Genomic DNA, 25,709 nt, shown 5'->3' with positions numbered 1-25,709 from the left:
GTACTATCCTGTTTTTTTTGTTGTTGTTTTTTTCAAATAACCAAGGCACTTCAACAAAAACCTTTTATTTTTTGAAAAGAAAACACTGAGCAATGTTAGAGAACAGTAACCGCTGTGTCAGAAGAGAATATTTAAACAATGTTTTCTTAGGGCTATAGGATTCAAAAAGGAATAGAAAGTGTTGGACATCACTATCTATCTATCTATATATCTATCTATCTATCTGTCTATCTGTCTGTCTCTGTCTGTCTGTCTATCCTTTTTCTTATTCTGTTCTTTGTTTTTATACATACATGCTTAATGTATTAGATAGGATGCTATTTTTTTCCTACTGTACTTAAACCCAAAACACAGCTGTGAGTATTGCTAGAAACAGAGAAAACAGGAGCTAACAAGGCACTGGGAACATTACTGTACATTATTCTTGTTTTTATGCAACAGCCTAATTACCATTAGCTAGCTGATAAATGTGCTATTGTATTATTCAACTTACAGACCCCAGGGGATCATCCCAAGATGTGCAGCATTTAAAGCTTGAGGTGTCTAGGTTGGAGGAACTCAGGTGATTAAGGCCTTGAAAACCACATTAAAAGAAGTATTTGATCACAGCCTTGCAGAACTTTGAATTGTCATCTTTTTTAGGATTACTCAGACATTGTATGGTGATGTTTTTGTGTGTTTACTGTGCATATTAAAATGCAAATGGCTTGGAAGAAAACAGCAATAAGTGCAAGTTAAGCTTATGCACTGTAATTTATGTACAGTATAGTTTCTGCCAGGGGTGGTAGCAAATAAAGAGGAGAGGTTGAAGAGTGGTGATATATACTCCATTCTGTGTATGATGTATGCATGAAAAGAAAGTGTGTCTGTATGAGGAGAAATGTAATTAAAAAAGGAAATATTGTGTGCATATGTGCATTATGCATGCGTATAAGCTGTAGAAGTGAACATCAAAAGCAGGGAAACACCCCTGATACATTCATACTGTATGTTCTATTGTTAACCAGTCTTGTATCAGTTCCTTTCATTACACACATAGGAATGCACAGCAGTGGAACGCAAACACATAAACAACACACACACAGAAAAACTGTTTTTAAACCAAGACTAAGATGTGTAAGAAGGAAAGAGACAGTGGTGGGGGACTTAACCAGGAACTTCTCTCCACTCCCCCACTCTCCTCGTGCGGCTAGCTGCCTCCACAGCCGTGCCCTCAGAGCCTCCCCTGGCATAAATGACCATTATGGCTCCATTAGGGCTGCTAGTAGGAGGTCATTATGCTACACTGGAAAACCAGGGATGAAGATGTCAGTGGGGTCCCATCAGGGGAGAGACACAGACTGAGTGAGAGAAAGACATAACACTTAGTCATCCAGCTACTTCAGATGTCATGACAGACAAACAGCAATTCAAGTCCAGTGAGTCAGCCTCTTAAGTAGTAAAAGAATGGAGAGAAAGGATGATTAAGGAGGGGAGAGGGCAGCGGTAAGTGTAGCAAGGGTGCAATGAGAACAGAATGGTTACCAGTTACCTTAACACTATCCTTTAAAAAAAAACCACATTAAAATAACCAGTTACCACGCTTCATCTGTGTCAGATCTATTTTTCTGTCACATGTAAAGTGTGAGATAGCACTGCAGTAGCATCCATCCTTCTGTATCTCCAACTCCACCAACCAACCATGCAAGCAAACTCCATCATATCTAAGTGACAGAAAATGCCATTTCAAAAGCTTAAATCAGTGTAGAGTGGATTTCCTTTTGTGTGTGGATGTAAAAAGTCCAGGTGGTGGTCCTGGAGTATGAAAACCTACAAGCTGGTCTGGCTGGCTGCGCAACCGTCCCATACACAAAAATAAGGGGTTTGGCTGCCATAAACTGCCCACATCTGTCCTTGTTGAGTTGTCCCGATTCAAGTAACTTAACCCCAACTCACTTAAGGAATTTATCATCTGGCTGAAAAGCATATTGTACATATACAGTATGCATGACTCAAAGGAAGGAACACAATTTACAGTTTTGAAAAATATAAATAATCTTAACTCACAAATAAGATCTGTGTGGCACGAGGACAATCTACTGAAAAGAAACACTAAGCAGCAGAAAACATTAAGCTGTCTGAATATTTTCAGCCAACAAAGGATTAGAGAAAGAGAAGGAAATTCATAAATCCATGTTATAAATACTAAAAAAAAAAATTCATCTTGGCGGTCACTGTTACAGTATGGATTGTCCTCCTTGAATACAGGAAAAAGTGCATGTTGCTCTACTATGCAATTGTAAGCAACAGTGAAATGAAGGCTGCTGACCTTTTGCCTCCCGTCCTTTTCTGTAGGAGAAGAATATAAATACATAAAGAGCAGCTGTCCTCTCGGGAGGTGGGCTATAGGGAAAGAGAGCTGCTGACCTGTGCAACTGGTATGTTAGTGACTGTTCCTGGAGGCTGCATGCCCCTCTAAACTGGGGCAGAGCCAACCAAGCATATGATAAATGCACCAGAGGTCACACCCAGGGCATTGGCCTGAACCACCCGTTAGCCTCCCAGGGTTTAACAGCCGTCTGCTGTTGGGAGATGGGAAGGTGTTGACATGGATTATATAGCGGTATGAACCTTTAAAAACAAAGTTACTGTAGCTTCTGCAAGGTTAGGGGTCAAGGACGAGAAGGTATGGTGGCAGTGTGGAAATGTGTCTACTTTCATAGGACAAAGCTCTGCTTATGAGCGAAAGGGAACATGAGAAAGAATGAGCAAGCCGATGTTAACTTGGTGTTAAAGCAAAATCTTTGTCATAGTAAAAGCTCTCAGGCGTAGAAGTCTTTTGTGTAATACTTCATCACAGTGTTGGAATCAAAAATGCAGCCAGAGTCTGACTTCAAGAGCTCTGCTCCATTCACTTCAGCACAGTTGGCTCCAGGTGCAGATGTGCAAACTGGCGATGATCCACTGCCAGTTTAGCCTCACATGGATCCAGAGAAGACATTGTATAAACACCAACCCAAGTATCCCACTAATTAAAAGTGTGGAAGATGCTGTTTCAAACTTTCTGTCCAATGAAACACTCTTTTTGCTGGCTATAGTCCATTACTTCCTTTGTGGATGGTGATGTACTTTGGGATGCCATGTGCAGTCATTATCAGCAGATCTGAAACTCTCTTAAGTAATCAGACATCTTAAATTTCCCATTTCAGTGAAATAAGTACCCCACTTCTTGGCTACAGTACTGGAGCAGGTGGAAAGAATCACTGGCCTGAGGCTGATGAGGAGCTTACCTGTGTCATGGGTGCATGCAACATTGTCCTCCATAAGACAGATCCCACTGTTTGCGTTTTTACTGCACTCGTGAGACGTGGCAGCGCAGCAGTGCTATCGGTAGAACGCGTCTCTATTGAACTAGAGTTACACAGCAGATTGTTCTTTAGATCCTGTGACCATATCTCTACAAGCTGGGTGAGCTGTGACCCCAGCAAGTGGTCCCACAGGCCAGAGTGAGAGCAACAGGGCTGGAAGCAGATGGCCCTCCTGATGCCATACTGACTCACAAATTGACTTTAATTGCCTAGGCTGATCATTAGCCCAATGGGTCTGTGGAAGCCAGGGCACTCTATGCGTCTCAGTCCTTAAAATAGGGCCTGACGAGGAGCGCCGTGACCTCACACCATGCACAACGCATTTTTCTATCAAACACATGGACAAGCACACAGCAATAAAACTGACACAATCAGAGACTCTTCAAGGCTGGGTATGGAGGCAAAGGAGGTGGAGTCTCCTTCTGTTTTCCTGTCTGCCTCTCTGACTCACTGTCTCCACAGCAATGCTGACTGCACACTCTCACACACACTCGCACACACGCACACATTTGCACATGCAGACTCTCTGAGCTCCCCAGGCCATGACTTTGCTCCCTGTGACAGTAGTGAGTGTGCTACTCTGACGTCAGTGGACAGCACTGTTTGTCACGCCTTGTCTACTTCTGTATGTGCAGTCGTAGAGTCATACTGCTCTAAGATCAGCTTTGCTCTCCATTAAAATCTGTTTTATGTGCATTTGCTTTAGTGTCAGAGGGCAACACTAATAGGCTACCAATGTACTGCATGTGTTTTCCTGGTCATTGAAAAGAGGCAGTGGATGGGTTCAACAGGTGGGGAGCACTTCTACCAACGTGCTCCTCAGTGCATGCAGCAACAGTGGTTTAGTTTATTTAGGTATTGTGGTTATGGTTTTATTTTCTGTGTAGAGGCCATGTGTACTGGTCTGTCTGCATGCTCACATGCACACATGTATGGTCACATGCACATACACGTGTGCCTCCCTGGGTGCATGAACACCTGTCCGCAAAACAAGCTACTGCACTCTGACACAGGCAACGCTGAAAGGCTGACTATTTCCTGAAAGTGGAAGAGAAGGCTCACCTCATTTGCCCAGGTCTTAACTCGCCCTAGGACAGCAGACACATCCTCACATTCTGAATCAGGCAAACAGTCTGCCATGGAGACCCACTGTCTAGGTCCCTGTGGTGGGGAAGATGAGCTGCTGTAAAAGGCAGAGTTGCAACGCTAAAGCTCATTACGTCTTGACTGTTGAGCTGCTGGTCTAGAAATGAAATTTGAGCTGCCCTGCCTCGTCCATGGCTGCCACCTTTAGACACTGCTGGAAACCAGCAGGAGGACAGAAACGGAGCGCAGACATGGAAGTGGGCAGAGGAGTACAATATGTGTGTCTGTGAGAGCATGCTCAGTGTCTGCTGCCTGTTGTTTTGATCCCACCCACTGTTCAAGAGCTCCAGCCCCAGCAAGTTGGGTACTTGCTATGTGTCTACCCAGCTGCCTCCTCCTCTCCCACTATCCCTCCATTCGTCCCTCCTGCTGACAGTGCTAATAGCCCTCCTGTTGCTCTCATCCACTCTTTGCTTAGTGCATGGACACATACAGTACGATCCTATATGAACATGTACTGTATACATACAGTATATCCATAATGATACCACACAGCCCTCTACATACCTCCGCGCTATGTGGAAACATTGTTTTCAGCTTTAGTAATCAAGTGGAAGCCAACGTTGCAGTGCTATTTATAGGGTCATACCACATGTTACCCTACTTGCCCCTGGTATCTGGAGCAGTGCTAGATTGTGTAACAGCATTTCAACGGGCCAGCTAAAATATAATGGAGTCTGTAAGTGTTGTATATAAAATCCCATTCAGGAAATAGTCTTTGCAAAGCTGCTTCTTATTATTACTTAAATTAATGCGCTGTATTTTATTTTCACTCAACATTAGTAATTCCTGCAAAAGCAAGTTCGCACTGATCAGTGTTGATCCACAAACACATATTTAACTTGAATGGTGAAACGACACTTAATGCACTCACTTTCATTTGAGAAAACCTGAAATTACCCCCCTTTATCATTCATCTGTCCCCTCCAATACCCCCCTCGCAACTAGGAGATGGGCATTAACATGCATAAAAAATTAAGGCTGTTTACTTGGACACTAATGAGAAGAGGCTTAAGTAGTCTAGTTTAATTAGTGTGATTGGCTCCATGGGGACCACACAGGCATGGCCATAACAACTGATTCACTCAGAGCTCACATGACTTTTCTCATACTCTTCGAGTATCAGAACTGATGTCAGAGGAGATTGGACTGCAGAGAGAGTTGCCTTTACTGATCCCAGGTTGGAAAGGAGCACTGCAGTTAAATGCACTGAAGCAGACCATTACATAAGCACCACTGCAAGGTCAGACATCTGTGTCCTCCCTGTCTGCCTCTCTCTATTTAAGTCACCATCATGAACTACCCAGATCCAGTCCCATTCTGTTTCCAGAACGTTTTCTTTAGTGTCAGAGGATTTAAATGTTTTTACTTTATCTATTCTTGCAGAATCTTTCTCTCTTTTGAAATGCATGTTTCCCATGTCTTTTAGTTTTGCTCTCCATTCCTTTTCTTTAACTACTGTGTGTGAGATTGACTAAGAGTTATATGGAGGCTTGTGTGGAAGCAAAATGTGTTTAGATCAGGTCTGCAGCATAGGAACCGTTTCCTTTTTACTGAAGTGTATGGGAAGGCATACAAAGAAGAGGTCGAAAGTGCGGCTGCACTTCAATAAAGAGCCTAGTTTGTCCTCTTTGATGCTATGCTGCCATGCACTTCAGCTACAAAGAAACAGTGCTCTTGTCACTGAGAATTGAAGTAAAAGACACTGAGCTTTTCCTGAGCTCTCTACACCACATCACAACATCACAGTTACTCACACACAGTGTACAGCAGTTTGATGTGTGTGCAGAGTTTGCAGTTTTGGGAAGCTGGAGGTATTCCCAAGTTGAGCCTATTTATGAGAAACATTATAATGAGACTTAATAAGTATTTCTATTGCTTGTAATTTACAATTGATTCATTAGGAGCTCAAGTCATTTATATAGTCAGTATACAGCATGTAATAAAGAAACTGGTAAGGCAATCTGCAATTAATAATGCCAGTTTTTACAGATATGGTGAGACTGCTCTTCAGCTGAAGGTCTCTGGGTCGAGCCCCCTCTTCAGCAAGAATCCACCCAGCTAAAGGGTCCTTGAGCAAATCACTCTGCACTAGCTCCAGCAAGGCTGGTCTGCAGCTCAGTCTCACCTCACCTCTGACCTTCCTGTGGAGAAATCCACAGGAATCCCATTATTTGTTCACCGTCTGCCGTATGGTGACTTTACAACCAACGCTGCTGTCCTTAGCTAACATGTTTATGTGGCACTGGAATTCAGAATACACTATATTAGTTACAGTGGATAAGATGATGTGACTTGGTGTGTCAAACTTATTTTAGTACATGATTAGGTCCTGTAAAGGGACAGAGTAGTTCTCCCACAGCAGGGTGGATTTTTGTGCTTCTGAAAGGTTACCCAGTTTAGATTTTACCAAATATATCTCCTTCCTGGCCTTATCATGTTGTTCAAAGGTAGGATACGTGTGCAATTACTACCATAAAGCCAGGATTTGCTGAGCTCGGGGTTCACTCTACTTTGGTAATGGACTTTTTCTCTCCCCAATTCGAATCCACAAAGTCTTAATGGCAAAGGATCAGTGCGCCAAAAGGTTTCATTACATACAGAAAATATTATCTTTGGCACAAAAGGACCACAGCTTAGGCAAAGGGACAAATACAGGAACAAACACATACACACCGACCCACAAATATACACATACTGTAGTGAAGTGATGTTTTATCATATCAGTGAGCAACAGAAAATTTCGAGGTTAGGGGTCTTGGGATGGTAGAGCTAATATGTTAGATCAAAGAAACAGTATTGCCACATACAGTATACACCTGAGGTATGTTTCAAGGCAAAAGCTCTCAAATGGCATACCACAGGCTGGTTCATAGTGTGAAAAGATACATCTGTGTCCCGTGGTCAGCTGTTGAGGAAAAACGATAAATGCTGTTGAGTAGTTGGCGTGAGCAGCTGTTGTGCTAATCAACATGTCAAACCATTTCTCAGTAAAAGTATCTCATGATACAGAGTAGGGGTGACCCCGAATCATCGACTACTCAACGATTTGCTCTGAGGAGCCTTATTCGACTGCCAATCTCATAGTCGAATCGTCGCAAAATGTGGTTATGACACAATGGATTATTCCATTCTGGCGCCGTGAAAGTGAAACTACAGTTCTAAATACAGTATACCATCAGACATTGTCAAAGAAAGATACAAACAACATTGATGTTGTCACAACAAATACTTTTAATAAGATGCTCCTATCAGAAATCACATCCCCTCAGTAACCCTCTGCCTGACACGCGTGACAGTGCATTGCTGGACTCATGTGCACCCGTCGTTGTCTGCTTCATGTCTATGGCTCGCCACCCCCTGATCAGAGGGTTTTTCATGAGCAAAAAAAACAAACTGATTTGACAATTTGTCGACTATAGGCAAGACGTGAGGAATCAGCTTCGACTATGAACATTTTTAGTCGGGGACACTCCTTATCCTGAGACATCATAGTGACGTGTAGCTGAATCTGTGGTGGCCTCAAAATTGTACAGTAGCTGTTATTACTAGCTAATGTATTTGCATTCCTTTGATGACATGCAACTCCATGACGCTAAAATGACTTAAACAATCATAAACTTTGATGTTTCAGTGATATTTTCAGTGTGTGTTTACATAATTATGTTAGTGTTAGTTCCACAACACTTCTACAGTCTTTGTCATTGTGTTATATTTGCACAAAGAATTACTCTGAATATGCAGATTAGTTCCAGTAGCAGTGATATACAGTGTACTGACTGACTTAATCCCTAGTGTGGGTCAAGCTCCAAAAACACCAGATCCAAAAATTCCCATAATACAACTGTCTTTCATTAGACCCCTTTCTGGTATATGCCGATGTCTTTCAAACTCCCCACCTCCAGTGTTGTGACGCATGCTTTCTATTAAAAATCAGTGTTCCTGTGTCCAAGCTCAAGCCAAGAGAGCCCTGGTAACATCATCAGGCCAGATGTGTAAATTGAACCTGATGTGACCCTTTAAGGGTTAAGTTAAAGTTAAGCAACCTGACTTCCCCAGTATCCAAAGTTGAAGTTTAAGATGATGTACAAAAATCGTGTCTGTCTGTGTCTGTCCTTGGCATATCTCCAGAACCATTAATGTGATCTACTTGGCCAAGCAATCATCCCACTTTGATCAGGCACGCCCCCGACAAGCAACGATACGGGGAGTCAAGCAGTCGGCCGTTCCCCAAAATGGACACTGCACTAGATTACACCACATTCTAATGGAACAAAGGAATCAAATATTGGGCCAATCAGTGACAAAAGGGTTGATTCAATTCAGTTCTATGTTTACGTGCTATGTACATTACATATTTTTGATTCGCGTTTTGAAAAAGGTTCACAGTTGAACTGTAATTCCTGTTCATTTTGAAGATTTACTGTATTATAATCATACGAAATAACAATTTGTAAATTTCTAAAAAATATTTAGATTTTTTTTTTGTTCACAACGTTAGGAAATTTATGTTTATGTTGCCTGAAACATAAAAGAATGATCCCAGTCACTTCCACACAGTGAGGCCTACAGTTTATTGATTAAACACTGGTATCGGATCAGTACTCAGTACCAGCCTGTACCCAAAACCCAGGTATCGTTTGGGGACCGAAGAGTGGGATCTTTGTATCCCTAGCATGGATGAATGTATGGGGCATCTTCATGTCAGTGTTTGCCATTTAAGGGTTTAATTTAATTTACCAATAGCCATTCTGTTGGAAACATACGGCTTGGCATCCTGTTCACCGCATGATCTTTGCAGCATGTGCACAGAATCCCGAAACACTGAAAGAAACCAGACATACACATGACAAGATTAATTTGAATGATTGACAAGCAACCCAGCTCTGTTAATCAGGTTATGCTTACTCTGATTAGGACCTTAATGCGAGTAAGATAACCTGGTTAAGGTGTTTACATGAGAGTTGCAATAATATGCGTATTGCATTAGCCTGGTTATAATTGAATTATTGGTGTGCATGTAAATGCTCTTTCTCTCTCTCTGGCTCATTCCCAGACACCAGTCTCTGTATTTCACATGGGGGGAAATCTCTGTGTGTACTGTAGGTCTCCATTGATCAGAGGAGAGGTGAGACACGAGCATGTGTGCAGCAGTTCATATGAAAGCCACCTGGCTCTCTCCAGCTCTGTGATTTATGCCTTTGATAACAGCAACCCAGAGATGCTTTCAACAACAACAAAGTAGCGCTGAAGGATGACAACAATGGGACACTTGTCAGTCTGGAGATGAAAAGATGTCTTGCTAGGTGCTTGTCTCTTTTGTAACTTTGATATATATATATATTTTTTTATTCTTTTCTTTATTTGTCTCCATGTGTTTCTCTACATCTTATCAAAGGTTATTGATGAGGCAAAATGTGAAATGGAGTCAGTTTTCTATCTCTGACAGAATGCCTCCCTCCTCCTGTGAAGGCGGCATTGTGCTTCCCTGCCTCTGCTGCGACTTAACAGACTTATTTCCACTGGCTTGTCCCTCTTACTGTCATACAGTGACAGAAAAAAAGCATGTATGATTTCTCATATTTATCTCACATTTTTACATTGAATTTGCAGTAAAGAGTGCTATTTATATGAATAACACTCTTATGATGCAAATACAACATAGACAGATCTTTGGATAAGGCTGTTGGGAAACCGGATCTATTAAATTCAATTATCAAGACACATATTCCTTAATCCATCATTAAATGCATTTTGGTTATGGCAGTTTAATTTAAAATGATACATTTTATAGTTAGCAAGTGACACAAGTCATCTACCAAGCTATTGTACTTGAAATTTCAGCAAATTTCCTTATTTTCATTGTGACAACAGTATTTATTCTTAATCGAATAGCATGTAAGGCCTTACATGCTATAAATATGATTCATCGTTGCAACTAGTGTAATTTCATCACACCTGCCATTGTACAAATTAAAATAGACCTTATCAATAATTTAACCCTGAGGGATCATCCTTAAAATTAATACTTTGACTTTGTTTTTCATAGCATCTATAGCTAGTTTTTAAAATCTTAACATTGCAGTATTTACATATTTATGTGATGCAAGGAATGTAGATTATATTTCTACCATTTGTTTTGTTTTCACAAATGGTATTTTTCTATGTACTCATAAGACTCTTACATTGATTTAGTGGTCGAGAAGAATAGAACGTCATTGCAGATGAGGCTATTATGTATAATGAGGATAATATAATCTCATCTCATCTCTTGAAATATGTTTTGTGTCCCACATACCTTACAGAATGAGAATTAATTAGACACCTGTGTCCTGGCCTTATTTGTCTCCCTAGATTTCTCTTTGTCCCCTCTTCTCCTTGTTTTCTTCTTTTGATGTAGCTGCTGTCCTTCTCTATCCACCTGTCTCACTCGTCTCTGCTTTTTACTGTCCATCTGTCTCACTCTTTCTCTATGCCCCCAAAACTGACTAGATTCACGCTGAAGGGCTTGTTCACAAGCCTCTTTCCCAAACTAAGTTGTGTTTACCAGCATAGCATGAAAACTCTGTTCACCAGCAAGCTAACCTTAGGTACCTGAACTACAAGAGATGATTTAGGCATGTCTTGGAATGTCCTTTTCATATGACATATTCTTTTTGTGACTTTGGTATAATGTTAGTTAAGTTAAGTTAAATTCTTGGTAAAGTTAAACTTTGATACTATACTTTCTTAACACTGTGTGTGGAATGAATTCTTGCTTCACTGAAATCTCCATTGAAATAAAGTGTTAGTGTTGTGCTACGTACAGGCTCTATTAGTTTTCAGCTTCATCTTAAAATATGTGCTACTTCATCCATAGGGCTGCTGTAGAATATCAGCTGTCCCTGGGCTCCTCCTGTGCATTAGAGACTTGACAGTTCTTCTTATAGCAGATATGAGTGGAGTGCTCTGTGACTGATGGAGCTCCTTTGTCAATGACGGGGGAGCTGCTGCTGGCAGTTTTAGGCCAAAGAACAGTACAGATTACATTAACATCAGTCAAGCTGTTGTCAGTCTGGTAGGACATAAATAGGACCTTATTGATGCATAATGCAACAACTTTTCATTGTGACGTTTTCTGAGTAATAGGATTAGAAAGTGGTAAGAAAGGCAGTATACCAAAAAAGATGTACAGAATTACTAGATAAACCCAGGGGGGAAATCAAAGGTAAAGTTAAGAATTTTAGGAGTTTATTAGCACAAGATGAGATCATGTTATAAAAGTCTAAACTACTAGTACGAGTAACTGACACAAAGTACAAATGCAGGAGAAGTTGGGTCCAGCATAGGTGTCTCAGGGCATGGTGACTGACTTGTGATAATTCTGTTGTTAAAAGCATGTAATTTAACTGCAGAGGAGGTTTAAAAACATGGTGACATTAGGAGAAATATATCATCAGTGGTCATGATTGGGGCATCACCTACTTTTCTCTACTTTAAAAGCACTCTGATATTCCAGCAAAGTGCTTTGACAGTGTCATAATAGAGAAAACAAAGCTTTTGACCTGGCCTGTGCAGGCAGTCGGTTCAAGCAAATGTCTTAGGAAACCTTGACACAAAAATTGCACTGTGCTGTTTGATCACTGTGACACTGCCCCTACTGTGTCTCTCCTCCTACTTCAGTACAGTCAAGTTCACAGAGACTCGCAAAATACAGGTGCAGGTAGAAAAGAGCCGGTGTGCACCCAAGAAAAATGCTGCTTTACAGGCACAAGCGCCAGTATGTGCTATGCACTGTGTGAAAATAGAGAATTGTGTGCTCTGAATGCACATTGTGCTCCTTCAGCGCAGAACTGACAATACCATAAATTTGACATTCTGTTTGGCAAGTTGCTTCAGCTGAAAGTCTGTTTTAGGTAGGGAAAGATATGAACACACATGCAGTAACAGTTGCATCAATGTCTAAATGTTGGTCAATATTTGCAAACAGTGGAATTGGATGGATAGAAAAATACAGTTCATGTCAAAGTTAGTTATAAGGACACTGAAAACAAAGATTTTTGGAGGGAGAAAAGCCTCAGACTGGAACATTTCTGTAGAAATGTGCAACTGTTCTTTCTATAAATATAAACCTTTTTATGAAATCCTAATGTTTGTGTTGAGAAAGTGTAATTGTTTTGCTCAGAGAGAGGGCGAAATTTCTATGAGATTCTTGACAGTGCTCATCTTTCTCTGGGTCTCATCTTCCTTTTGTGTGTGCACTCCTGAAGGGGGTTGAATTTATGTGCTACAGGCTTGAGGAGAGAAAGCTGAGGACAGTTCCCCGGAGTCCGGACATCAAGGCCCCCGGGCCTCCACAGCTCATAAACAGATGTGTCCTTGTCCCTAGCCAAGCGCAGCCACTCAAGTGGCAAAGCAGGGGCCCAATAATTGTGAAGAATTGAAAGCTAAATATTGGCTTTATCTCCTCAGTAATAAAAGGGCCATGAAATTGATTTAATGCTGCAGCGCTTCTCTTGGGTGGCTTCTTACAGCGTGAGCACAAAACAATGAGCAGCAGCCATCTATTAATTAACCCACCTAATCCTGCAAAGTTAATCTCTCACCACAACTTTGCCCGCAACTAACTTCCAAGCCAGTGGGTCTATTGGGGGTGTCATGACAATGGCAGCAAGTGCAAGATAGATTCAGCACTTAGGAAAGGAGAGAGAGTGGGAGGGATAAAGAGGTAAAGAGTGCTGCATGAAACACTGTTCAGCACAGGAGCCATGGGGACACTGTAAGTGGAAATGCAGGGGTGCATGGCCATCATTAGCATAGTATCAGAGTTGATTTGTGTTTTTGTGAAAAGAGGCGGAGAATCTAATTTGAGCTGTAGGAATCAGTTCCTAGTGTGGTAGCATAAATGCGTCTGAGTTTAGTTGCCTTTTGTCATCTTTTTTGTATTCTTTTCCCCCTGCCGCCATGCCACCTCGGTACCTTACTCTTTCCTGAGCTGTTAAATAGTTATGGGGAAAAGTGTAATTTCTTTCTCTTCTTCACCTGCCCGCCAGTCGCAACACGATGGCACCTCACACCCAACACACACATCCATGGTCATATTGTGTCGCCAGAGTTGTGAATTACCTACTTCTCAGCCGACTGATGAAAAGCTATGTGTTTTTCTCTTTGGCTGCGGCTCATCTGACCCTGCCCTGTCACCTCCTCCCCCTCCCACCCTCTCATCAGTCTTTTGTGTGAGCCCCTCTTGGAGGAATAGCAGTACAAGGCTGACTCGGAAAATAGGTCACCCGCTGGTGCTCCTCTCACCTCCACAGCATTCAAAAAATAATCCTCCGAGGTGTTCTATGCTATTTTCCAATGTCTAAACTACAGTCTCCAGAATATGTCCAACGCACAGAAGAAACACACACACACACACACATCAAGAAACACCCAATTGAGGGAATTTCAAGATCATTTTTTTTCGCTAGTGAGGAAAGTATTTCCTGTGGAGATAATTTTAGGAGGCTGATTAGGCATAGACGGTGTTGAGCCCAGAGTGAGGAATCTCATCACCAACACTAATGACATGCCATTCCTGTGCCGAGAGAGGAGCCCAGGCCCTGGGCATGGACTAGCCTCTGTCAGCTACTGTGTTCATTAAGGCCAACAATGTAATTACAATTTACAGATACTGTGTTGGCTTAATTACAGACTGATTATTAGGCTGATATTTGTTGGAATAATCAGAGAAGTGGATTCATCTTTGCATGGAAGGGGTTTCAGTTGTTGGTGTATTATAAACTGACAATTTGAACAGATTTCTGAATACTTTTAAAGCTTTTAAGAAAAAATGTGGGCTGAGATCTTCTCCACATGGCTCTCACAGACTGTACTTGAAATATAAACATTTTTCACGGCCACAGTCACTAACATGCACGCACGGCCAGACAGGCTATCAAAACAAACGGAGAAACTCGGACTACAACACACACAGAGGGAGAGTGACTTTATTTTCGTCTCAACGCTATTAATCCACTATATTTTTACATAGAAAATCATTGTATTTGCTGTTCTATTGATGCTCTATAGTGAGTACAGCTCCTTTAAAGCCTCACAGATCTCAGCGTTGAAGTACTATAAATATTTACCTAAGAAGAAACGAGCACAAGAGACTTATTCAGTATTCACATGAGCTAACAGATTGAAGTATCTTCTGAGTGACAAATCGTCCAACAAATGTATCCATTTGGTTGTGGGAAATCTTCCTACTGTATATCTTCTGCCTGAATAGCCCAAGAAAAAAATGTGGAATACTTTGCCTCTTGCATTACAGTGGATGATTTTGATTCCATAGAAACCCACAGTAATTGGGAGCACTCCCGGAAAAAAAATGCAGGGATGGTCCCCAGAGGTAGAGCTATTATGCCCATGTCTATGCTGCTCACAAGTGGCTGTAATCTTTCATCCAAAGCATCTGACATAAACAACCCCCAGAGCCAAATGCTTTCACTAATATAATCAGGGACTTGGTGGATTCTGAAAGTGAGACTACTCACAGTTTTACAGATGAGTAAGAATATGCACCTTTAAAGTCAGACAAATATATTCTATGAAAGTAAAATTGAGAGAATATGAATTTAAAGTAAATATTATAAATTTAAAAAATGGTTGGGGAGGAGTGCTTCCTGGATATAGTTTGTTTCTCTTTAGATCAGGATACATGAAGCCACAAAAGTCAGGATAACTCCTTTTAAACAACTAAAATACCTTTACTGCCATGGCATAGTCTTTTTAAATCTAAAACCACCAAACTACTTTTGTCTACATATAAGAAATATTCCAATGGTATCACTCTAATGTGAGTTGCTGTTTATGAAGTTTTTTATTATAAAATCATGAGTTAATGTATGTTGTTTAATATAATTATATATTTACCTCATGGTGAGCATGACAAGTACATTGAAGCGGGATTTTATCTTATTTTGATGTGATTTTCAGTGAGTTGCCCATGGCTATCTTGCTGTTTCTGCGTATGGATCAGTGGATCGACAGGGTTTTGTTTATCACAGTGGGTTCAGTAAGAGTCTGCTGATAGATGTCGACCTGACATGAGCCGCTGTCTCTGACAGCTGTAGTTTTATCCCATAGCTCAGTGCTGGTATCAGCATTCTCCTGTAGCTCTGGGACGTACTCATCCATGTGCAGGTAGTGATATGTGTGTGTATGTGTGTGTATGTGCCTGCAGGCTTCCCAGCGACAGCATACGGACCGGTGGCGGCAGCGGCAGTAGCAGCAGCGCGTGGCTCAGGTAGGGGGGCCCGTGGAAGAGGCGGCTACTTGGCGTACCCACAGAGCACAGGGCCAGGTAAACGCTCTGTCCATGTTCTGTGTGGCTGCTGCTCTCTCCAACTTCTCCTGCTCTGCTTCTCCCCATAGACATAGTCCCACAAGCCCCCATGCACACATTCGGAAACAATTTGACTTTAGACTGACATCATCGTACACACATACAGTAGAGATTGTATCAAAGATCTCTCTATATACCTAAAATAGTTGCTTTAATCTGACTCAAACAATGGAGGTGCCATTTTTTATCTTTCCAAACTACAAAGAAAAGTCAACAATATACAGTAACTTACACTAAGTAGATCCTACATGGAAAAAGCCAAGAAAATAAGTTCAAAAATTAAAAATGTATACTCTTTTTGAAAACTGAATTACAATGACTCTTTTTGTAAATTGCATCAGATCTACATAATGTAATAATAAGTGAGCATTAACCGTTCACATTTTATAAAATAAAAACGAAATGAAAAAAAATGTATATCCTGATGATAAAATAAAGCGTTGATCCTCCATAAATATTCAGTGTGTTAAATAGTCCAAAATACCTAACCCCTATTAAATTCCTGTTAAGTCATTTAGTAAGAAAATAAACTTACTTAAAGCTTCACTGCTCATTCTTAACTAAGCCTTATAGACACTACACAGCACTGACACTGATGTACTACTGTAACTGTCCCGAGAAGCTGTGGGCAATCAGTTTGACAAACCTCTGAAAAGACACTCATGACAATTTTAAACTGCAGCTCAGTGTTTCATTTATTAACACAGTCCATTAAACCATGAACTTCCAAAAAATCCCCACACCATTAAAAGAAAAAAGTTAAACACTAAATAGGAACACACATACTTGAGTACACAGTAAAAATCCAAAAACAAAAGCACAAGCCATGTTTGATTATCTAAGCTAGTCTAATGTACTTGTAGGTTGGGTCCACCCTCAATGTTGTAAGTTTCTCAAATAGTCTTTGAAAGACTTCAGAAGTCTGAAAAATGTGTAAGAATAGTCCAGACTGAGAGTGTATAAGTCAGAGGAGAGTGCAGCACGCACTAGTCGCCTTAGTAAGACCAGTCAGTGCTTGGGTTCCCTCTATGAAGCTGCTCATTCAGCTTTTTAAGGTCCCATGGAAATACTCTGCTGTTCCCTAACACACACAAATAGACCGTGATTAGAACTATGCACTGTCACATTTGTTTATAAATCCAAGCAGGGTTACTCTGAAAACACATAAAGCAGCTGCAAAGTGCCCCCAGCGGTGAGCTGCCACACAATGTCTATGGAATCCTGCGTTGGCCACTCTGAGCTCAGCTCACCGGGTTCTGTGGCGGAGTGCGGCCAAAGTAACAGTTGGGGATAGTTTAACTCTCGAGCCAGAGAGAATACCCACAACCAAACAGTAACATAATCCTGTGACCTCTCCTATTATATGTTTACAAATTAATAATCCACACTAGAAACACATGAACATGCCAACTGCAAAAAATTATTGCAGCGAACGGCAATACACCGCTGCTTGGTGTATTGTCAGTGCTTGGTCATTGTATTCAGATGACACTTCATTCCTTTTACTTTTGCTGGAGTAAAACATACCCAACTTCTGAAAATGATCAGCTGCAGGCAGAGAAGGACACATTCCAACAGAAGGCCTCAGCTTGAAAATTGTAAATAACTGTTTCATTTTTTATTAATTAACCTTGTTAGAACGTTCACCTCATGTAAATAGGTGTCATTAACACACTGACCCACTGCTCATCATTGGAGTTAGATTTGTACCCATCCAGCAGTGACATACATGTAGATTCAAAGGGAACAGCTCTGCATTTTCCAAGTCTTGTTTATTCGTAGGATGGAAACCTTTTGGCCACTCTGACACACAGGGGGCACCATCCTACTGATAAAACAGAGCACTACTCAAACACAACTGCAGTTTGTGTGAGGCAATCAAGTTATGACTTCATGTTTAATAAAATTCAAATCTGTAATTAAATATAAAACTGAAGGTTACAAATATTATTATTATTGGTTATTATTATTATAACCACTGAAAATATCAAATGAATAAGCAACAATAGCACTTTATTTCCCTTATAACTAAATTATTTTCACTCGCTTTCCCAAGACTCACCCTTTAATCTTAAAAGTAACCTTTCCTTTCTTCAACTAATCAGTCCACACTCACTGCAACTGAAATAAAAACGAATGCGCTTTAACCAAGACAGGCCTGAGTCTCTGCTTAGGAGATAATGGCCTAGAATAAATAGCTGCTTCGCTTGCTAATTCAAGCTACAAAAATAAAACACACACGCAATGTAAGTTTATACCCACAAGTCCATGGGATGTTACCTGAAGCATGAGCAAGGGAAATAGAGAGAACAGAGGAGGAAGAATTGGATTAAAGCTGTGAATAGATTTCAGGCTGGACACAACAGTCCAACACGGCGCTGTGGATGGCAGCAACAGTTCAGAAGGAAACCGTATAGCAGGCCGGAGACATCTCCTCCTCGTAGGGTCCATAGATAGTTTCCTCACGTTCTCTGCCTAATGGATACAAATGCCCTTCACCTCAGTCACTTTAATCAAGCAATCATTAAAAAGATATGGTACACTTTGCCTATTCTGTTATGAATAAGATATAATTTAAAAGTAGGTAACCGTTATTCAAGGAGTTTTTCCTTGAAATCTCCTGGTATCAGTCTGCAATTTATTTACACTTTGTCTAAATATTTGACAGTCAGAAGAATATTTCATATGCCAGATAAGAAATTAGTTTCTTTGCAGTTTGATATATGTAATGATCACCATCCATTATAAACTAAACAAGTTATAGTGAAAAGCCAGCAGTAGCAGTCAACCAATTGACATCAAAGTCAGTTTTCTTCTTTTGGACCCCTCTTCTATACTTTTCTATGTACTTCTCTATCTATCTGGTGTGACTCGATCATTTTCGATCAAAGCACCCTACATATTGGACTATTTACTAATATGTGGTTGCTTTACGGATTAAATCTTATTCTATTGTTGCATTTGTATGCAACAGTGTAATAATATATACAAATATTTGAAAAATCAGATAGAAAGGTAAGACAGTGTCTAAGACATCAATCATCTATTAATCATCACTTATTACAGCACACACCTTATTCACATCCAGGCGAAGATCTGCCAAGAGATTTGTTCCAAAAACAGGAAACAAGTTTCGCAGCATTGATTCACTTGTTGGCTTCATTTAGACACACTGTTTTTTTCCACCCTTACAACTGTAGATCATTCAATAGCTATCAATAATAGCTCCCCTGACTGAACACACAGCCCGCAGGCTTTAGAGAAGAGTCTCTTTTCTAATTAGACGTACTATTACAAGCTTGTTGTTTAAAATCTGTTTTAATTGTAACTCAGATATTGTCTGGTTTGTGCAGTCACTCACAGTAATAAAGTCAGTAGACAGTTGCTAATGTAATGTGCTGTGATACCTGAAGACTGCTACAGTATGAGTGACTGTAGTGAATGCACTCTACCTGCAAGTGCACAAAACATACAGACAAACAAATTCCCAAACCTGTCCTCATTTGCTTTAAATTCAAATCAACAGTGGGAACACTGGAAGCCAATCAGATGCTCTTTCTTTCACATCAGGCTATTTCATTTTGCATTTTCAAAACAAACAATTTGCCCAACAATTGCAATGAACATCACTAAGAAGCAGGAATGTTGATTTGGGGTTAGCAGCAGCCAGGAAGCAAGAGACGTGATGGCAACCATTATGTACAGTTTAATTCTGACAGCTGCAAATAGAAGGGAGACAAGTAAATGACTATGAACAGGGGGTGAGGGGAGGGGGAAGGGTTAGAGTGGTAAACAGTGACATCATAGGCCTGTTTCAGAGTCCTTAAACAGCCATGAGGCAGCAAAACAGTGAAGTCTCCGGGCTCCCTCAGTATATGGCGAAATATTTCTGCAAATCAGGATATTATCACAATAACGGCGAGAAAATCTCCAATAAGAATGTGATTATATATCTGCAGGTTGTTACCTAAATCAGCGTTATCCTGTTATATCATAAAGAATTATTACCAGTTATTTTATGTAGAGAACTGCCTCACCAATGCACCTCGATGATATAAAAAGTGCAGTCCTTCAATCTGTGGTTTGTGGCTTTTTGAAAGTGACCAATGATTTATTGATGATTCATTAAGTGTTTGAGAAGATGCTAATACCATAATACTACATGGATTAATACATTCAGTGGTCTCTTCTCTCTATACAGACACAGACAGAATAGAGGACACAGATTGTTTAGGCTTGACCTTCCTCTCTGTGTATTGTCTGGGGATGTTGCTGCATCTCCGTTCTATCTTACAATTTAATTTGCAGCCCACTCAGCCCAGAATCAACTCAGGAATAGCTATTCTAGTGGCTGATTTTGTTTTTGTGGTTACCAAAAAAAGCCTTATGTATGATGTAAAAGGTGGATTCTTTGTGCTTTGACTCCACCTACAGTTCCCATAGAGCACCACATATGATATACTGTACATTGAACCAGGAGGTGGGATGCAGGGATGATGGGGGTGGTCACTTTAAGTGGCATCAGAACCACACGTTACACAAAAAAAAACAAGATACACTCCTTAAACATCCCTAAATATATCAGAAATAAAGTTATACTTTGGCAGCATAGATGTTTCTTTGAAAAGAAACCTTTTTGTGTTGAAATTGCCTTTATGTCGGCTGTGAGGCTTGTTTGTCAGCAACACACACTGAGAGTGTTGTGAGCGCGGAAGACATTTTCCATCCCTGACAGAGGGCACTTTCACCCTACTCCCAAAGCTCAACAGACAAAATGACAGCATGCTGACTTCCCTCTCTATGACAGACCACTGCTGATGACAAGGTGTATTTTGGACATCGCACTGTGGCCTGCCACTTGCAGCAAACTATACCCTAGTTGCAGCTGGAGTTGTGTACAATAACAAGAAAAGTTTCTGAAGTCGTAGACTCTGCATCATCTTTCAAACTTTGCTAAGATACTATATTTATTTTTAGATTGTCATTAAACTATCAGAGAAGATTGCTTATTTTCTACTTGCTTTTAGCTTGTCATTTTTTTACACAAACATAAAAATGCAATAGTGACCTTACTGTAAAAAACAAAATGCAGATTAAAGTGAATTGTTTCCTCATTCAAGGCACAAAAAATCTCAGTTATCACAGTTAGAACACTGAGGTTACTTTTCAGAGAGGCTAGGCGACATGTTTTATTTAGTGGAAGTGGAACCAGTTGAAGCTGAAGGTGATGTCAGTCAAGATACTTTTTGAAGAAGTGTGTCTTCAGTCTGTGTTTGAAGATGGCGAGGTATTTTGCTGCCCTGATCTCTACTAGGAACATGTTGCACCATTAAAGAGCAAAAACAAGGACTTAGTCTTGACACCTGTTGGTGAGGACGTTTCAGAGACTGTGGCTCCAGGCGAGAAGTAGATCAGAGACATCTGGCTACTGCACAGAGTTTGCCATCGCCTGGAGCTAGAGAGGTGCTGGCCCATACATGGCTTTATAAGCTGGTATCACAGATTTGAACCTCATTTGAGGGTGCCACTGGAGGATGCAGAGGGCAGTCATTTTTTATCAGTTGGGGAGGGCTGAACATCTGCATAGTTGAGCAGCAAGGAGGAAATTGCTCATTTGGAGATGACTAATGCATGCACCAGCACCTGGGCTGCAGTAGTATAATCCACCTCTGGTTTTGATATGAAGGATGAACCTACATAAGTGAGCCACAGTTTCCACTCTAACAGAGACTGAAAGGTAGTTTATACTACTCTAGTATTGGACATGTTTGTCAATAACAACTTACTTATTGATGTGCATACTGAAAAAAATTTTTTAAAGTCTTTAAATGAATGTCCAGCTAGTGAAACAGTTAGAAAATGTCAATAGTTTGCTCATTCTTTGAAAGAAGGTTAGTTACCATTCAGTTTTCTTCATTTTGAGGTAGACGCATCTGCAATCTCCTGTGCTACAGGATTGTCAGATAAAAAGAGAGGAAATGCAATTGATGCAGATGGTTCTGACAGTCCAGGGAACTTCACAGGTCCCAGTCTACTCTGGTTGAGTGTTTTCCTGAATCCCACTGAGCCTTCTGCGAAGCTCAAATGTCAGTCTAAGATCTCGGCTCTACCTGCAGTGTACACAAAGTCACATTCAGCTGCTTTTAGTGGTCTGGGTAGAATAGAATTAACTGTGGTCACAAATTGCAGCAAAAATTGCAAAGGTTTTATTGAGACTATGGATGGTCTTCATGTTTTTAAAAGCCCATTACTCCCCTTACTTAGCTGTTGCTCTTTGTTCTTTTCTCTCTTTTACTCATCTGACTTGCTCTCCCATCAATTTTTTTCTTCACCAATGAAAAGTAGGAATCTCACATGACAGACGTTTCCAAATTAAGATCATTATCAGTTTTCTTCCAACAAGCTCTGTGATCTTGAGCAGTGCCTGAGAGGAGACCGTGATTAGCAGTGTGTGCTGGTCTTAATCAATCTAGCTCTTGGTGAGCTCAGGTCCATTTGTCCCAGATGCTAATCTGCAGCGCTCAGTTCTGAGGCCAGAGGCGCTCTACATGTATTTGATGCAAAACAACATGAGCAGGCACGCTATGCCCATCCTGCTTGGACTTTTGTTTAAGGCCCAGGGAAAGATGTGACACATCGGGGAGGGCAAAGTGTCCCATTGCGCCTCCACCACTGTGGTCGTGGTGGCTCTCACAGCTGTGGGTAGCAGATGCTCTGAGGTTACAGGCACAGGCCTTTAGGGACATCACCACTCTGCCCTCCAGGGGCTGCAAACGTAACACACTCTCCACAGAAAACATACTGAAGGCTTACTGGGAGTAAGGTATGTTGTAGTCAGTCCTGTAAACTGACATATAAAATACAGTATGTGTTGTATCCTTTCTAATCAGTACATGGTTTTCTTTTTCATTTGCATTATACGTTTATTTTGAAATGACACAATTACAAACTGCTACCACAACTATTACTTTCTTTATTTCTAATTTGATGCTTATTGCAAAGTGCATAGTTTCTTGTATTCTTACTGCAATACATGATAGCATTTTGTACAGTATAATGAGATACATGTCACCGAAAGAAATTTTGTAAGATGTAAGAAGACTATTATCATACAATATCAGATTGAGCATTGCTATAAAAAATCAAAGTCCTCTTCCAGTGAATTCACATTGTCCCTCCCTCTGTATCTAAATGACCATTAGATGTAGCCAGTAATAGTCTCAGGTTTCAGTCACAGTGAGTCCTAGATTTCTTAAAACCACACAAGCCTGACCAGACATGTTGGAAAAAATGTGTTCAGCCAAAAGGCCAGGGCTGTCAGCTCTGAGCCTGCTCACAATAGGATAATCTGTGCTGACTGTTGATAACTGAGTGCCCTTTCTCTGTCCTACTAGACCAGATTCCACACAGGTTAAAATCTGCATTGAAATCATTTAGTGTGTGCACTGATTTACTACACTGTTGCACATTGTTCTATCCATGATCCAGTGTTCACATTTCTTATTCCTCTGTAACCTTCCACAATCAACTCAGGTTGAAGGTAAATATAAATCAGTAGCTCTGTTGAGTTTATCCATAACTGGAAAGAGCAGCAAGAAAAGAGAAAAGCAGGCATAAAATGAAAAGTAAAAAAAAAAAACAGTGCTTGAGTATGGGTGAGTAAATGCAAGAAGAAATCATCTGTTAAAATTAATTAGCCAAGCTTCTCTGAACACAAAATGACAAGACATTAAATATGTATTATTTATGAAATATCTGTGCTCTCTGAAAAGGGTGTCTAGTGCTGTTAATTACTCAGCCATTCATTCAGAAAAGATTATTTCAAATGGAAAGTGAAAGCAAGGCTAGACAGCAAAAGAGCTGTTAGTTTCTTTCACGCTATTTTTAAATGACATTGGTGAAAATGGAAAAGCTAATTATGGTAGCTCTGAAATTCAAAGCTAATTTGAGAAGCAGCATGTCAGGTTTATTGACATCTTCTGTAGAGTGATGTGGTTTGATGGCCACCAAGGAATCTCACTGGCGCCGCGAGGGAAAGGGAGGAGCGACTGCATGAAAAATTATTCCTTGCAGAAATGAAAATAACTTCTGTTAATAGATTTTTATATTCCCCAATTCCCTCTATTCCCCGCTTGTTGACTGCAGAAATAACAGGTGTATGTAAATTCAAAGAGTCGATGATTAAAGTAAAAGCCTTTTTAATTGATGTGTTTAGAGCATGACCATTATGGGATTTCTTTTCGACCGATACTAGAGATGTTGCAAAACAATTAATTCCTTCCTGATACCGATTCCAATACTTGAAATTGTGTATCAGCAGATACCGAGTACAGATCCAATACTAGTGCATTAAAAGTTAAATATTATAATACTTGTATCATTATTTTTGATCAGCTGTACACTATTGACCCTGTATGAATGGGATATGATTGCTATCATTGTTGTACGGCCTGGTTCAGGTTAAACTTTGTATAGCATGAATAAATACATGAATGTCATAGAACTTTCGTTTATTATCTAGTCATTCATAACAGAAAATAACATAAATGAACTGCTTTGAAATTGATTTCTGAACAAATTTGTGCTCTCACCAATGCCAGCATGTTAAGCAGTGTCGGAGGCATTTCCAATACTGGTAACAACTCTAACTGATAGATATGGGAAAAGTTCAACAATTACCGAATTTTCTATGCAGATTGTGCACCGATATTCAGAAGGCTGCTTTCTTAAAGTTGTACTCCGTAAGATTTTCATCTATTAAATTGCCTTTTAAGGTAATATCCATCAAATAGTGAGTTAAAACAATGGTGACTGATCATATGACCCACTAATGAAATGCACTTCCACCTGCCTTTTTTGCCGGGTATACCAATAACGGTGTCTGTAGGGACATTCGCGGGCTAGATGTAAATAAGCCGCCACATTCTTATCGTCACTAATGGTGATGCTGCATTCACTTGTAATCAGAAATCCAAAACGCCAACTTTTGCCTTTACTACAAGCCTGACTCAGAAGTGTAATAGGAACGCGTGTGTGTGTGTGTGTGTGTGTGTGTGTGTGTGTGTGTGTGTGTGTGTGTGTGTGTGTGTGTGTGTGTGTGTGTGTGTGTGTGTGTGTGTGTGTGTGTGTGTGTGTGTGTGTGTGTGTGTGTGTGTGTGTGTGCGCGTGCGTGTTTTGTCTGCCTCTGAAAGGACAGGTCCGCCTGCAATTACATCTTACCGCCACAGAGGCCGCTAGACACAAGGTGTCTCAAATTTTATGGAGTACAACTTTAACTAAATTACTTTATACATAAAATGTACAATGTATTAATTCATCTAACAATTATAGAAATGAGAAAAAACTGAGAAAATGAGTAAAATATCTAAATAAACTTCTGCACTGTATGTTCGGTATCAGCTCATTGCTGATTTAAATAAATTAAGAATGACTTAATGACACCACTGCTAAATCACCCCAAGCGTTGTTTTCTGCATTGTATGTTCTGAAGAAAAAACGTTCGGACAATATACACTTCGGTAAGGATGGATACTGACATTTTTGTATAAGTAAAATCGGTCAAGCTCTAGATGTGTTTTCAAACATTACTGATCTTCGCAAACCTTTAATAGCATCTGAATATTACAAATACAAAATCTGAGTTTATAATTATTCCTGGGAGGTAACTGTTTTGTCTACATTTGGATCACGTATTGTGCCTTTGAAAGTGTGTGTTTTAGTTAATATGTAGACTTTCTGTGGGATTTAAAATTAGACAAGTGGGATAATCATAAACTTGGTGTAGAACGCTGGCGAACTTCTGAAAATATTTTTCACATTCTGAAGTCTCAACAGGCCAGGGAGCA

General features: G+C 40.4%; 1 protein-coding gene across 10 annotated transcripts in view; it reads left to right on the top strand.

Moving 5' to 3' along the window:
* The window catches only part of msi2b (musashi RNA-binding protein 2b), a 251,582-nt gene that overhangs the window by 207,232 nt on the left and 18,641 nt on the right, over positions 1 to 25,709 (top strand). For 6 of the 10 annotated variants that reach the window (XM_083927060.1, XM_083927061.1, XM_083927057.1 and 3 more), the window contains exon 11: positions 15,703 to 15,822. In XM_083927060.1, coding sequence (XP_083783186.1) covers positions 15,703 to 15,822 — 120 coding nt within the window. The remainder of the gene's footprint in view (positions 1 to 15,702; positions 15,823 to 25,709) is intronic. The other 4 variants (XM_083927062.1, XM_083927054.1, XM_083927058.1 and 1 more) reach the window with 1 other exon arrangement.

This window comes from Echiichthys vipera (assembly GCF_963691815.1).
Source record: "Echiichthys vipera genome assembly, chromosome: 14".
In the NCBI taxonomy this organism is placed as follows: domain Eukaryota; kingdom Metazoa; phylum Chordata; class Actinopteri; order Perciformes; family Trachinidae; genus Echiichthys; species Echiichthys vipera.
The sequence above is the reverse complement of the archived record's forward strand: the minus strand, read 5'-3'. Positions and strand labels throughout refer to the sequence as shown.